Source organism: Dicentrarchus labrax, unplaced genomic scaffold (assembly GCF_905237075.1).
Source record: "Dicentrarchus labrax unplaced genomic scaffold, dlabrax2021, whole genome shotgun sequence".
NCBI lineage: Eukaryota > Metazoa > Chordata > Actinopteri > Moronidae > Dicentrarchus > Dicentrarchus labrax.
The window spans coordinates 13,248,248-13,262,551 of record NW_026136712.1 but is presented as its reverse complement, the minus strand read 5'-3'; the positions used below and the strand labels follow the sequence as shown (position 1 = coordinate 13,262,551).

The 14,304-nt window shown below is 40.9% G+C and overlaps 1 protein-coding gene across 3 annotated transcripts in view; it reads right to left on the bottom strand.

The window, feature by feature from the left end:
* Positions 1–14,304, bottom strand: part of afap1l2 (actin filament associated protein 1-like 2) — a 36,327-nt gene continuing 22,023 nt past the window's right edge. The window contains exons 5-20 of one of the 3 annotated variants that reach the window (XM_051418531.1): positions 9,728–9,839; positions 8,495–8,578; positions 7,856–8,067; positions 6,490–6,669; positions 6,259–6,345; positions 5,988–6,072; positions 5,795–5,899; positions 5,031–5,242; positions 3,044–3,189; positions 2,819–2,930; positions 2,271–2,525; positions 1,828–2,116; positions 1,236–1,409; positions 966–1,153; positions 673–846; positions 1–551 (exon numbers count right to left, since the gene is read on the bottom strand). In XM_051418531.1, the coding sequence (XP_051274491.1) occupies positions 525–551; positions 673–846; positions 966–1,153; positions 1,236–1,409; positions 1,828–2,116; positions 2,271–2,525; positions 2,819–2,930; positions 3,044–3,189; positions 5,031–5,242; positions 5,795–5,899; positions 5,988–6,072; positions 6,259–6,345; positions 6,490–6,669; positions 7,856–8,067; positions 8,495–8,578; positions 9,728–9,839 (2,442 nt within the window). In that variant the 3' untranslated portion in view covers positions 1–524. Of the gene's footprint in view, positions 552–672; positions 847–965; positions 1,154–1,235; positions 1,410–1,827; positions 2,117–2,270; positions 2,526–2,818; positions 2,931–3,043; positions 3,190–5,030; positions 5,243–5,794; positions 5,900–5,987; positions 6,073–6,258; positions 6,346–6,489; positions 6,670–7,855; positions 8,101–8,494; positions 8,579–9,727; positions 9,840–14,304 lie in introns of all 3 variants that reach the window. The other 2 variants (XM_051418532.1, XM_051418533.1) reach the window with 2 other exon arrangements.

The window sequence follows — 14,304 nt, the reverse complement described above, 5'->3', positions numbered from 1 at the left end:
TTGCTGTCAGTACATTTTTATTTGAATAAAAAGTGCATTTTTAGCTAGCAATACAAGCCAAAAGGCTGAATAATGGTGTAAATATATTTACATCTTGGCTACCAGCATATATGAACCAAGCTACAATCTATAATCGAGTGTACAAAATGTCAAATTTTGTAGAGGGGTCTTATACATCAGTGGTTTCAAATGTTTGGCTGTATTCAATATTGAAACATCCCATTTGTGCATTATTATCAGGAACAATTGTTAGACTGGCCAAAATCCTACTACGGTACATCAATTTCCTCGCTTTAGCAAATGGAGAAACAACAACTTGAGAAGTCCTCCATACTAAGATTATCCAGTGGTATTTGAGAAGACGGCTTGTGCGTCTCTCTGATTGGCTCTTTATAGTCTTGACAAGGAGGGGATGGGGATGAAGAATTCAGAGAGAGAAGAGTGTATGCTGATTTAACTGTCTGGTTGGAAAAACTTGTGGATTTGAGAGGTCAAGGGAGGTCAAAGGGCATTCGGGTCTCCCTCTAGGTGGTGGATTTCTTCTCCCACTCCTGTTAATACAAAAAAAGATAGAATTTAGTTTTTTTTTTTTACAATAATATATAATAATAATAATAATATATACAATCATTGTAGTACTTTGTGAAATATACCTCAAATCTGTAGTCTCACCTTAGCTTTCTGCAAGACTTTGCCTTTGGTGGCCATGATGGAGGCAGGTCTGCTCTTGAGCGCAGATGCAGAGTTGACAGGGGAGGCCGGGTCCGCGCTGACGTTGCTGTTGGAGGGTTGAAATGATGATGACGATAATGATGCCTGGGGAGCGGGCAGGGTCGCTGCTTTAGGCTGAGGGTAAAATGGTAGAGAGGTAGTGAGGGAAAGAAGCAAATAACAGCAACAGACTAAAGGGCGGTAAAGCTTGGATGTCAAATATTTCATTGAAATCAATTTGCAAGTACACTAACCGTGGGCGTGTCCTGGAGGCTGCTGTCCAGTGTGGTTCCAAGTGTGAAAGGCCCCGACTCCACCTTCTTCAGACTCTCCTTCACTTCTACCAATCGCAGCTCCACTTCTACCCTGTGCCGCTCTGCCTCCCGACACGCCTCCTCCTTCTGCTTTAAACAGGCTTCTAATGAGGCCTGCTGCTTAGGGTCTGAGGACAACACACAGCTGTCAGTCGCACAGATCGGTGCGTAATTAGAGCGCATGTGCCACAAGAAGTGAGCGAGGTGTACCTTGGCAGGCGCTGAGCCCCTCTTTGCATTCCCTCCTTTCCTTCTTTAGATTTGACAGACTGCTCCTCACCTCCTCCCTCTCTTTCTCCAGGCGGTCGCGCTCATCGATGTAGCGGCGCATGTCCGCCTCAGTGCGGTTCTTGCCCAGTTTCCCTTCGACTGCGCCGGGACACCCTGGGAATGATTTTTGCACATTTTAGCTCATAAACAAGGCTAACAACATCCAATATTTTTCATGACATTTGCCCAAGAGTGCAAAGAGAAACAAAACAGAAGCATTCATTATTAAAAAGCACATTTCTTTTATAATATCTATCAGCACTCCACTGTGAAGCTGTGCCTTTGAGCGTAGAAGATGCGTCTTATCACTAGAGGGAGCCATGGTAATGTAAGACTATAGAGGAAGAGAAGCAGTTAGTCTTACTCAGTGTGGAGGAAAACAATTATATGTACATTTAAAACTTATATTGAAAATGTATCTACCAAATATTTGAACAAGGTGTATGTGGAGGTAGTGATAGTGATGAGAGATGGATCTGGCTTTTAACACAGAACCCAGCAAACCCAGCATCCCTGTTTTTTTTGTCCTCACCTATGGTATAAGCCTTGGGCCGCAGGGGCTGAGGACTATGAGGGAGCCCGGCAGCAGTCACTCCTTTATGCATCTGGACCCCGGGGGAGTTGAAGACCTGTGGGATTCCCAGGCTGGTCCTCTTGGGGGTCTCCTGGCTTTGGGATGAGGTCTTGACTGGTTGAGTTTGTGGCTGTGGTGGAGTGAGAGTCGGCGGGAGTTCTTGTTCTGGTTTGCTGGTTGCGGAGGTCGAACTTGTTCCATTTAACACAGGTGTTGAGTCTGGCTCAGTACGGTCAGTTGAAATGACCTGGCATTAGAACATTAAATATGGAATTAAAGCACAAAATATTATGTCTAAATTCCATTTTCTATGTCAATACATCAGTTCCAGTAGACTGAACATGTTAAGCAGTGATCTTTGCTCCAAGTACAGCATATCTGAATAAATCCCTATTACCTACCTCTTTCAATTGAGATGAGGGGTCCTTCTGGTCCTCTACTGTGACTAGAGAATGTCTACAAGTTTCTTTGGCAGGGGGGGCTTTCGTCCCACAAGACGTATGGAGAAAGGAGCGTAGAGGGACGAGGTCCAGGTAAACCCTGTTTTCAGCGTCCTCTTCCGTTCCCACTGAGTCCTTGGTGTCCTGCGTGCACGTTTCATTATGTTCCTGCAGATTGTTGTCCTCAGTGTCTGGCAGGCCGCTATCCTCAGCATCCTGTATTAGCAGAAGTTAAGAGATTGGAAAGTGGCCATATGAGAGCGAGTCCATGTAAGAGTGAAAGTGAAATTGAAAACTGATCTACAGAACGACAGAGATGTTCATATTTCATGGTATCTGGAGTTACTGGATATATTTATAGTATTATATTGGATCATCTATTATCACATTGTCCTTTTCTTAATGTGGTAAATGATGATAAAAATGTTAATTTAAATGAACTGAGATTATAACTTTGATTCCTGTTTGTTTTGGTTCTAGAGAACATGGTGCATTAAACTGAAACATACCTCTGGATCAGCTATAGACGCCACATCATCATACAGCTCATCAGAGTTGTGAGGGATGGAGGGTGGGGTGTCTATGTAGGTGTTTGGCTCTGAATATCTCCTCTCCATCAAGCTAGACAGACACACAGACGCACAGAGAGGTCTGGCTTAGATATTGTGCCCAAGTATGCACACACACCGGTGGGATAAGTGTCCTTTAAAGTGGACAGAGGTAAGGATGCTTACTATAAGGAAGTCTTGGCAGCACTGACGATGCTGGAAATCCTGTCAGCATTAACATAGTCATATGTCAGCTCCTCGGGGTCCGTCTTGCTCCCCGTCTGTGACAGCAAGAGGCCCAGCCAGTGGCCCATGTCTGCGGACGTCTTAGCCTGACAGAGAGGAGGGGAAAGAGTGGAACAAAGTGCATTCAGTACATACCATGCACTTGCAACATCATGAGATAAAAAAAACAGCTTATGGTTTGTGTTGCATGCCATCTGTCACTTTGTATTAATAAACTGATTGATACATTTTCAATTCCCAGCAGTATTTTAATATGCAAAACCTCTCAAGAAGTTAAATGTCTATCCTCAGCTGAGCAGCTCTACTTATCTAAGAAAAGCTGCATGAAACAGCAAGATGTAGTGAGAATGTAAAGCTGTTTCTAGGACTTTATTTACAATTAAGAATATAACTGTTGATATGTAGAATATACAATTAAGCGGTAACCTTGAGAACAGACACAAATTCAGTGCGACTGATGCTTACAAATCCAGCTTAAATTCCACCCACGATGCAAGACACAACAGCCTATGGTTATTTCTGTAGATTCAAACAGCTCAAATTATAGAACTGCATGACAACGTGATTGTATTGACACATACACTATTTCTTTGAATTAAAATAGGTTGTTTTGGTTAATGTTGGACCTGTAAAAAAACAAAACAAAACAAAACCTCATAAATGTGTCAGAGGGAGCCTTCAAGACTAAACATTAAATTCCATTGCCTATGACCAAATGCTGTAGCAGGGTGGTACTGGAAGCCTAATGAAAAAGGGCGAAGCATCAGTCCCCAAAATCCCAGTACATCCACACCCTTCACACACACACACACACACACACACACACACACACACTCATATGAACACAAACATGCAGACCACCCTTGTGCACACACATATATTACATTGGCTAAGTTTGATGTCAGCAGAAAGTGATTTCCAAATGAGGGCATGTTGGTGTTTCCTATAAGTAGCTGTACACTGTTTTGATTTTTGAGAAATGCTGACATTTGTTTTTGCCATTCCAGACATATTAGACATCTGCAGCCTGTTTCATCAGCTCTGTGATAGTTCAGATTTAGCCTTGTTATAACGTGAATTATTACTAATTTGTGATTTACGCATTACAATAGAATCGGTTGCACCACTGAGATATGTTAGGCTACAACATAACTTTAAGAAACAACTAAATATCTAGCTTACTACGATGGTTTCTACGATACCAAGTCACTCATGCTGGCTAGAAAGCTAATGTGCATGGTAATGATGTATGGATGATGGAGCTATTTTTGATTGTTGACTGGGCACATGCCTTAGTTATGACTTTACCTAACTAGTTAGGTGATGCCACAAATATTCGTGGTGCAAGCAATTTTAGTAGCTGATTTAGTTGAAACTAGTTAAGCCTCTAGTGTCGCTGGTTATTTCTCCTACAGAAGTAAGCGCTCATCTGAGGCAAACATGAGTCACGAAACGTACTGTATCACATCAGATGTCTATTTTTTAATCGTCTTCTGTAAATAGTTTATCTAGCCTGTAACCCACCGGATCAGAAAATAGCAAATGAAGTTATCAGCACTCCCAAATAACTGTATGACACTTTTAATGTTGCACTGTATGCACAGTGTGAAAGGAAACAGATGGGCTGACTTCATTTGATATTTTCTGCCTTTTTGGGTTAGCACCCACCACGGGTTGAGCGCATACGTTTTTTTGTTTAAACCCACCAGATCTGACACCCTTAACCCACACACACCCTTAAGAGAGTGACACCCTTTACAGTAAGGGTGTCACTCTCTTGTCTCAAACCATTTACTCAGCAATCGTTAGAGAAATATTTATATCGCGTAATCATTACAATCATACCACAATGAAACAGTCTAATGTTCAAATCCACAATATTTTGCAGGGACGTTGCAAAGCAGCAGGAAAGACAGTGGCTGTCTACCTCTAGGGTCGCCAGCTGTGTGCCGTCCATGGCAATCCGAAAGGAGTACAGGTGCTCAGGGCTGGGGTCGGGCAAAACGCTGCAGCCCCCCAGGTTCACAGCTGGCTGGCTCACTTTGTTTTTGCCCTTGTCCTGGTAAAACCATAGCTGCCCGTTCTTGATTAGACACCAGCAGGTCCGCCATTGGCTGTTCACCAACACGTTGAGGTAGCCTGATTAGGGAAAGAGGAAGTAACTTAATCATGAGGTAGCTTTTTCTCTTCCTACTAATTCATAGTCAACATTTATAGATTATTTACATGTCAGCATGTCATACTGTATTGTTTTAAGTTACCCATAACAAGTTCCACAGCCATTTCCCCTATGTTTGTTTAATGTCATAAACCCATTGATTATTATTGTTTATTGCTTAAATCAGAGCTAATAAATTGTCATGGTGCAATCTGAAAATGATCAAATGTCCTATTTGTCGGAAAAAATCACCCCAACTTTTCCAGACTGATTGTAAAGTACTGATGACCCCAGAGTTTTGTTACGCATGTCTAATTATGACTACATTCTTTCAATCAGAAGGCTGCATATGGGAAAATATTGGCATGTTTAGTCTGGCATAAAACAACCACACATAGAGACCTTCACCAGACATCCCGCCTCCATGAATATCATCCAACAAGAGCTACAGAACAGAAAGTAACTGTGTCAAAGGATAAGAACTGCACCTGAGTGACAATAAGTACATGCTTTTAATGTGTTTCTCTGCTTACCTGAGGTGTCCACGCATTTCTCTGGGCTCTCTAACGAGGAGGGTTTTTTCTTGCCAATGTTCATGAGGTTGCTGAACTTCAAACCTGCACCACTTTTTTTCTTCACTGTGGAGGGCCAGAGAAGAATGATTGATATAATTTTAATTTTTTTTTTTATCTTGGACTGACTGAAAATAAAAAGCTGAAGACTCACCATCTTTGTTTTCGGGAGTCTCTGCATGGCTGTCAGTGCTGCTGCCGCTCTCTGAAGCCACCGAGTGTCTCTCACTCAGCTCTCCCTGAATGTTCATATCAACATTTTAGTCATTAAGTAGGCATGTTACTCAGAAATACAAATTATAAAACTGCTACTGAGCTCTTATAGTTTCAGTAAAGCAAATCAAAAACTCCTCGGCCCTCTTCCACAGGTTGTCTGATCATAGAACGACAGGTACTCTAAAGCATATATATAGCAAAGTGTGTACCTTTGTACAAATGAGCCTTGAGGAGTCAGACACAGAATGCTGGGGGTCACAGTTTTCAGCTGGCTTGGGACTGATCTCCTGAATGACCTAATGAACAACAATAAGTTTGGTTTGCATCAAAATTGCAGAATTAACTTTAAAAAATGATTGTAAAATGTGTCCTTTAATAGTAAATGAAGCAATAAGTTGAGTCATAGTGCTGCTCCATGAGGCATCTTTGCAATGGCTCACCCTCAGCCACTGCTCCGTCTGCTCCTTGCTCTGCAGGGCCAGCACAATGGCCTCTCCTCCCACTGGAATGATCTTCAGTTTGTGCTCTTTTCTCTTCAGCTGTTTCTCCTTGTAGACCACACTGCAGCCCAGCAGACTCACATCCAGAAGAGGCGTCTGCTCCTTGGAGCTCTTATAGCACTGAGAGAGGCAGAGATAACAGTGGTTTTACAATATGAGGGTCGAGTGTAGGCACCAGCTGAACATGTGCAGTATTGTAGGGCAGCACGTTAATGAGGTAGCATAACATATCTTTAACAAATATCAGCTGTAAATAAAGCAAAGTTTTCATGCTGTTCTATCATAATAATACCTTTTGCTTTTATACTATTTGTGTTGTTTTTAGAGCTCATAATCCCTTTATGACTTAGCACAATAGACAGACACTTGTTAATCACAGGGTCAAATGATTCCAACCTGACCCTCATGTGGTTCTCCCTTCTGTGATGCATCCTGGGGAATTTTCATAGAAGTCTATAAATATTTACACATCCTTACATCAGATGAGTCACGGTTACATGGACCACATCCTAAACCACCAGCTACTGTGCTATTGATTATCAAAAGGCTTTCGGTGATGGGGAGGTGAACCCATAATCTCAGTCCAACAGAAATAGGTTAAATTAGTCATACTTTGAAAAGCTAGAGTGAACATACTTGTATCATATGAAACTAGAAGACCTAATACATGCATTGGTGGGGAAGGAGGCTAAATAACGCTCCAAAGTTAGGTTCAATTTTGGCAATGGAAAAACTGGCATGGCTATTTTCAAAGGGATCCCTTGACCTCTGACCTCAAGATATATGAATGAAAACGAGTTCTATGGGTACACACAAGTCTCCTCTCCACACACATGCTAATTCAATGCAGTTTGGGGTAAAAACCATGCAGTTTTGTGCGACTTGTGCCACCCCAGTGAATTTATTTGCTCCATTGTTGATAAGGTATTGATTAAAGCTAGCCTAAACCCAGCTATGATATTTGTTTTGATCTCTAACTCTTGGAAAGAGAACAAATTAGTGAGTTCCCCAAAATGTTTTAATAGTCACAATTCCACTCCAGATATTACGCATTTTGGCTCCTTGGCATGGGTGTCTTTCTCATAATTCTCAGCACAAATGAGGGGAGAACCATGATAGACTATCCCACCACTACATTTGTTTACAGGTTGATTTATTGGACCGATATTTTCCATTCTAAAAATAACTGGCTAAGCAAGAACTGCATGCGACAGCGAGTTTTATATATATTTTGAGGGTTTGCTTACTTTCACATTATCTTTTTCCCATGTTGAGTTATACTGAACTGTCAGTGTGTGTTACCCACCAGCAGGCGATGGTCTTTGATGACACACAGCTGTTTGGCCCACTGGCCCAGCCACTTCTTCCTCCACAGGAAGGCACAGATCCGAGCGTCCTTCATCAGCTCAATGGACGCCTCTGCTGACGGCCACTGGTGCTGCGCTGACGGCGACTTTCCTCTGGTCACCTCCTCCTCATCATAGGACTCGTATGAACTGCTAACTGCCTCCCCATCATCTAAGGAACAGCAATCAGACGTGAATCTATAAACTAAATCAAACAGGCAAAATCACAAGGGAGTTGGAGGGGGGATTAAAAGGCACGAGCAGCAGCGATACACATTAAACTGTTAAATGATGTCAGTGCTTGATTTCTTAAACTTGATGACCGTCTTCAGTGGAAGGGGATTTCGTAGTCAGGCTGCAAATAAGCTATGAAGGCATTGATGAAAGATGGTGACAGATATGATGAAAAGGAAAACAAAACAAAAAATAGGAAATTGATACATTTTGTCTACATGCAAGGCGCTGTTCATGCTGGAAGATGAGAAACTGACGGCATGCCAATTGGACCGTGCACATTCTGGCTTATATGCCTCAAACAACTGCAAGACCACAACATGCCATACACGAACACACGCATCCAGTGATAGAGAGGTAGCTACCCCTGTTGATAACGGCATAGACCACACTGTCAGAGCTCTGCACTCGCATCCAGGGCCCTGATAGGAGGCCAAAACAGTCCAGATCTACACAACGTCATAGGGAACAGGAACAGGAAGAAGGAGGAGAAGAAGAAGAAGAAGAAGAAGAAGAAGAAGAAGAAGAAGAAGAAGAAGAAGAAGAAGAAGAAAGTAGCAAGATTGGAAAACAATGTGAGGGAAAATACCTACTTTTAAATTAGAAAAGATAAATGTAAAAAATATATATCTATTTAGAAACTGCAGTATATAACAACAATAGAAACTCATTTCCTAACCAGAGCTTCAACCTCCACATGCAACATTCTCAGCAAAATCTAAATAAGTAAAACCTTTAATTTGCCCATTGTTCCAAATTACATAAAGGGAAATCCATGACAGATCTTCTTGTTACTTAAAAATGAAATTAAGCCTAATTAACCTCACTAACCTTTGTGAATGTATCATACTATATGATAACTTGTTAATTACTTGAAGTATTGTTTATTACATCAGAGATGTTCAGATGAGGTTTAGTGAACAATAACATGCATTCTGCAATTCTAATGAAATACCTCAAGCATTTGAGCTTTCAGCATTGTACATAAAGTGTCTCACTTTGTTAAATTTGAGCATTGAAAGTTAACCCAACATGTACACAAACCCACTGCACGGTTATAAAAATAAAGAAGGCTCTTTATAGAATATGGTCATGGTGTCTCAGTGCATGATAACCTACAGCTTTTATTTTCAATATGGCATAGCTTGTGGTGCATAAAACCACTTTCTCAGAAGACCTTTTTCCTTTCTCCGATTGCGAGACCACATGGTAGATCACCACTATTCTATCAGTCTGTTTCCACTGTGGTTAACAGCTGAAAGGTTCAGGTTTTCTAAAGAACAGACAAGACATAACACCCATGCTCAGGCAATGCATTGTTTTTTGCTTGGAAATATACTTAAGATGAACAACAAAATATCACACTTATTTCTCAAGAAGGGATGAGCTACCGATATTTTCATGATGACGTGGGTCAAATAAGATGAATTCCTCTTCACAGTAATGCCTCTTTCACAATACTACAGCATCCTACTACTATATCCTTTACAGTAGTATTGCAGAAAGGAGAGTAGCCGCTATTGAATCTAACAATCATTCAGCTGGGCCTGGCTGTAAATTGTTTTCAAGGAAATATAACATTGAACCAGAGCTCTTACCATTTAAAGTTTCCTCATAAGGCTGAGCCTCCTCATAGTAACTCTCTGAAGTGTCTATACAGGCTGGAGCAGGAATGACAGGTAAGGGGAACGGCTCCCGTCCCACCACGCCCTGTAAGATGAGAGAAGGACGGGAGAAAGAGGAGAAAGGCACAAAAAGAGAGTGAGGTGAGACAATATCAGGTTTTTATCCATTAACCTGATCTCAGTGATATGCCCTACAAGCATATAGCCTCCATACACTCACGCACATACACACGCACATCATCAACATGTGTTTTACCCCCGGGCTGAACATGTGGCTAATCCAGCTGTCACTTTCAGGAGTAAGTAGGGAATTCCTCATGTAACCAATCCTCATCTGACCCGGTGCACTAAAGAGTTACATGCCTGCCTTCAGGGAAGAGTGTGTGTGTGTGTGTGTGTGTGTGTGTGTGTGTGTGTGTGTGTGTGTGTGTGTGTGTGTGTGTGTGTGTGGCTCGAGCTTGGAAAAGAGAGGGAGAGCATGTATTTTAATGTGTGTGGGCCCTGTGGCTTTCCTGAAATCAATCAGAAGTCTGGCTTCACTTCTGTCTTTCTTCTCATCTCCTGTGTGGTAAAGACTGTCTGTCTACCCCTTCCCATACTGCTGGAAACAACCACACTCTCTGCTGCCTGGCTGCTTGAATAAGTCTTAATTCATTTAGAATATCTACATTACTTTTATACTTAGCTAAAGTCAGCAAATCAGCCACATGACCCATGACTCCATCTGTCAGCGCTGGAGTCTTACTTTCTTTTTCGGTTTTTCTTAAGGATGGTAAGTTATGAATCTCGAAGGACTGAACTGAATGATTGACCGAATACACCCTTTAAACTGTATGTCTAAATCCAGTTTGTCAAATCACAATGTTAAAAATGTAGAAATGCAAAAGACCTGTTGGCATTTCAGGATACATTACTAGTTTATAATACGTAATATGCACATACACAACAAATTAATACACACAGATGTTTGTGTTACATCATCTATCATCAAGTTTTACTAATCATTCTCTGGAGTGTCAAACATTTACACATCTGGTAGTTGCTGAAAATTCTGGAGAGATTTGGGAGAAAACTACATCTGATCCAGAGTTAAAATGTTTCAGGGATGCAGTCACAGTTATCTGTTAAATAAACAGGTTTTTCTTTGGAATTTTGTAACTGTGCACAATGACTATTCTCTAGTCACTTACTATTAAACCCATGTTCACTCTCCTTTTTATGGGACAATTGTGGGAATTACATCATCAGGTGTTCCTAATTCAGCCATTGAAAGCTCACTTTCTGACTCATACTACATACATATGTGTCGAAACAAAAACTTCCTACCAGTAGGAATTTAAAACTTTATCTCCTCAACTTGTGACCACAGGTCTCAAACTATCTCACATCTGTGGTGGCAGGCAGAAGATGGCTGATATGCAAGTTTTGTCTTGGTACTACATGAAGATGAAATCTATGCCTTCTTTCCAGTAAAAAGAGAGAAACACCATGACGCAAGAGATCGATAATGGAAAGGAGGATTCCTCTGGGGATAAAGAAAAAGGTAGAACAAAAGACACTTGTTTATGTACAAGTATCCATCTTCCAGATTATTATGTACAAGGATTTAAAATATTCTGTTAATGGGGCACAAAGGCAAGGACAAAAAACATATACGCTGAGTCGCCTGAGGACACCAGTCGTACATTCATGTTGCAGAAGTCCTATGTTGCTGGATATTTATTTTTTTAAGTTTTTTTCTCAAGTGAACTCTGCGAAACCCCATGAGTTGAATGACAAAAAGCGATTTCTTAACTATGTCTAACGTTTCCTCCCACTACTGATCTGAACACGCTGTCTGTATTCCTTCATTTCCACTGTATTTCCCCCAAGGCTGTCACATTCTCTGCAAGATCACAGAAATATGAAATATAACCCTTAAGCAGAGGAGCTCCATATATCCTGCAAACCATGTCCTGAGGGAGGCTGACTCTGGAAAAGTATGAGCTTTCACAAAGTTGAACCTCTTTAAGTATCTTATAAGATCAGAGTTTGTTCAATTAATGAAGATCAGTCGGTCAAAAGTGCTTAGCTTATCTGTGTTTAATTTTTGATACAGCAAAAGCTATTTGCTTCCTGCAACATAACTCTGAAATCAACTTTGGGAGTTTAACAATGTTTGGTGTGTAGCAATGCTTATTCTCTGTAAAAGAAAAATTAATGAAATTAAAGAGAAAAGAGACAGTGATATATTGTGTTTGGTGGTTAACACCCTGTGGTGGGCCTTCAGATACCACAGGATAGTGGTAATAGAGTTACTGCTTCAGTTTAGATGTACAGACCAACGAAAGAGTGAAAAACAAATCATATTTGTCTGTATAAAAATTATGATTTCTGATGTGGGCTGTTAAAGACAGTCAGATCCCAGAAAACAGGGCATCCTGTGCTTGTGAGCTCTTTTTCCCACTATATTGTATCAGTGAACTAACACATTTCCAGTAATACATAGCAGATGCAGTAAGCTGTCATCATAACTGGCGTCATGTTGTGGTCCACATACAGTCATAGTGATGATGATTTGTTTTGTGTGATTAGCCTACGTGCCAGAAAGTGGAGGAAAGGACCCGAGAAGTAGTGTGTGGGACAGAGATGTTATCACTGTGGTTTAAGGAGGGTAACATCAGTTCTGCATTATGGAGGTGTTGTGGATTTTTCATAATGCGAGTATCAGCAAATACAAATGTCACTTTGTTATGTGCAATGCAATGATGTGAAAATATAAAAAAAAGTAAGTGGCCACAAGGCTACATTTATTTGACTGTGTAAGAACAGACTTGTCACACACAGGTATAATGAATACCACAAATAATGGCTAAATTCCATGTAGGTGTGTCAGTTACAAAGCCTTCCTGTTTTATTAAAGATTATTTGAGAGCGTGTGTGTGTGTGTCGGGGGGGGGGGGGAGCTACCAGGGCATCTTCAAAGCATGTAGAAACGTGGTGGGTCAACACAGCAGCCTCCATGGAAGGAAACCCAGGGCGTATGTTGCTATAAAAGGTTCGTAAGGTAACAAAAACATAACTATTCTTATTTTCAGGTGATTATACACAAATGAAAACATAATTAGGCATATTATATTCTATTTCTGCCAAAAGATCCTCCTTATGTTATACACTGGACCTTTACGTGGAACTGAGTCACTAATAATGATATTAGTTACACCTGTGCTTTTTATGCTTTCATCCGCCATAAGAAAGCTCTGTACTTTCACTAATGTATTTTGGCTCTTCGTACTGTATTTACGCCCATGCATTTCGGCAAAACACATAATAGCTTATTACCTTTGGTCCTTGGGATGCACACAGACAAACCCTTTAAGCACAACAAAACAAAGACGCCCACACGACTGAGCCCCATAAATACTTTAAATAAGTTAAGGGGACAACAGTGCACTTAATTAGCTTTTTCAGAGACGGGCCCGGTCTAAGCCTTGATACATAACAAGATGGACGATGCCATGAATCACAGAGGAACAGAGTGGAATCAAGCCAGTTTCACAATAATGGAAATAAACAAGCCTTTGGATCAAGGGACCCAATAAAATATATGTGCCCGACTTTAACATAATACTTGCAGATTAATAATCTTCTTTATTTATAGAGCCCTCTTTTGATGATAGATTAGATCATTTAAATAATAAAATATTAAAAAAAATCTTGAAACTAAATCATAACAAATAGGGACTAGGGCAAATAATAATTACAGAAGTATTCATTTGATAAACAATAATAATGGTGTTATAGTGTGCAAGTTGCAATACACTATGTTATGTCATTCTGTGGTTTTGATATGACCACAAACAAGACTTAATCCTTTTGACTGACCATTAAAGAGATTCTTTTGAGAGTATATGACCCCTGAAGTGAGAGAGAGACAGCTACAAATGCTCAAGAGTTAACAGGAACATTATGAGAAGTGATTCTTCTGAGGTTAAGACTGTAAAGTGTAGTGCACACACACAGACACAGACACACACACACACAAACAGCACTAACAGTGTAAACTGCTCCACAGTGAAAAACAGCAGTTCAGGCATCTGTTATTAATTAAAACAAAGAGCCAGGCATTCCAGAGCAGCAGCAGCCCCCTGGACCGCCCACACACCCTTATCTCTATCTTCTTTCTTTCTCTCTCTCTATTTTACTCATCTCTAAAAAAAAAGCCTGTTGTTTAAGCCAAGGCTAAAGAGAAGTATATTGAGCCGACCAGCTGGACTGATATTAAACAGAGAAGGGAAGGGAACATGCCAGGTGTGTGTCTCTAAGTGTATTTTTTTTCTCCCAGAAGACTTTGCAATCACTCCAGTCAGCCCCTTCCTTTCACTTCACTTCACACACACACACACACACACACACACACACACACAGACGCACACTCTCGCCACAGAAACATCGGGTAGAAGGAATGGATCGAGGAGGCAAAGCATAAATAACAAAGCAAGGAGAGGGGCCGCGGAGGAGGAATAGGGGTGTGGTGGAGGGGCTTTGAGTAAAGAGTGGGAAAAAGAACC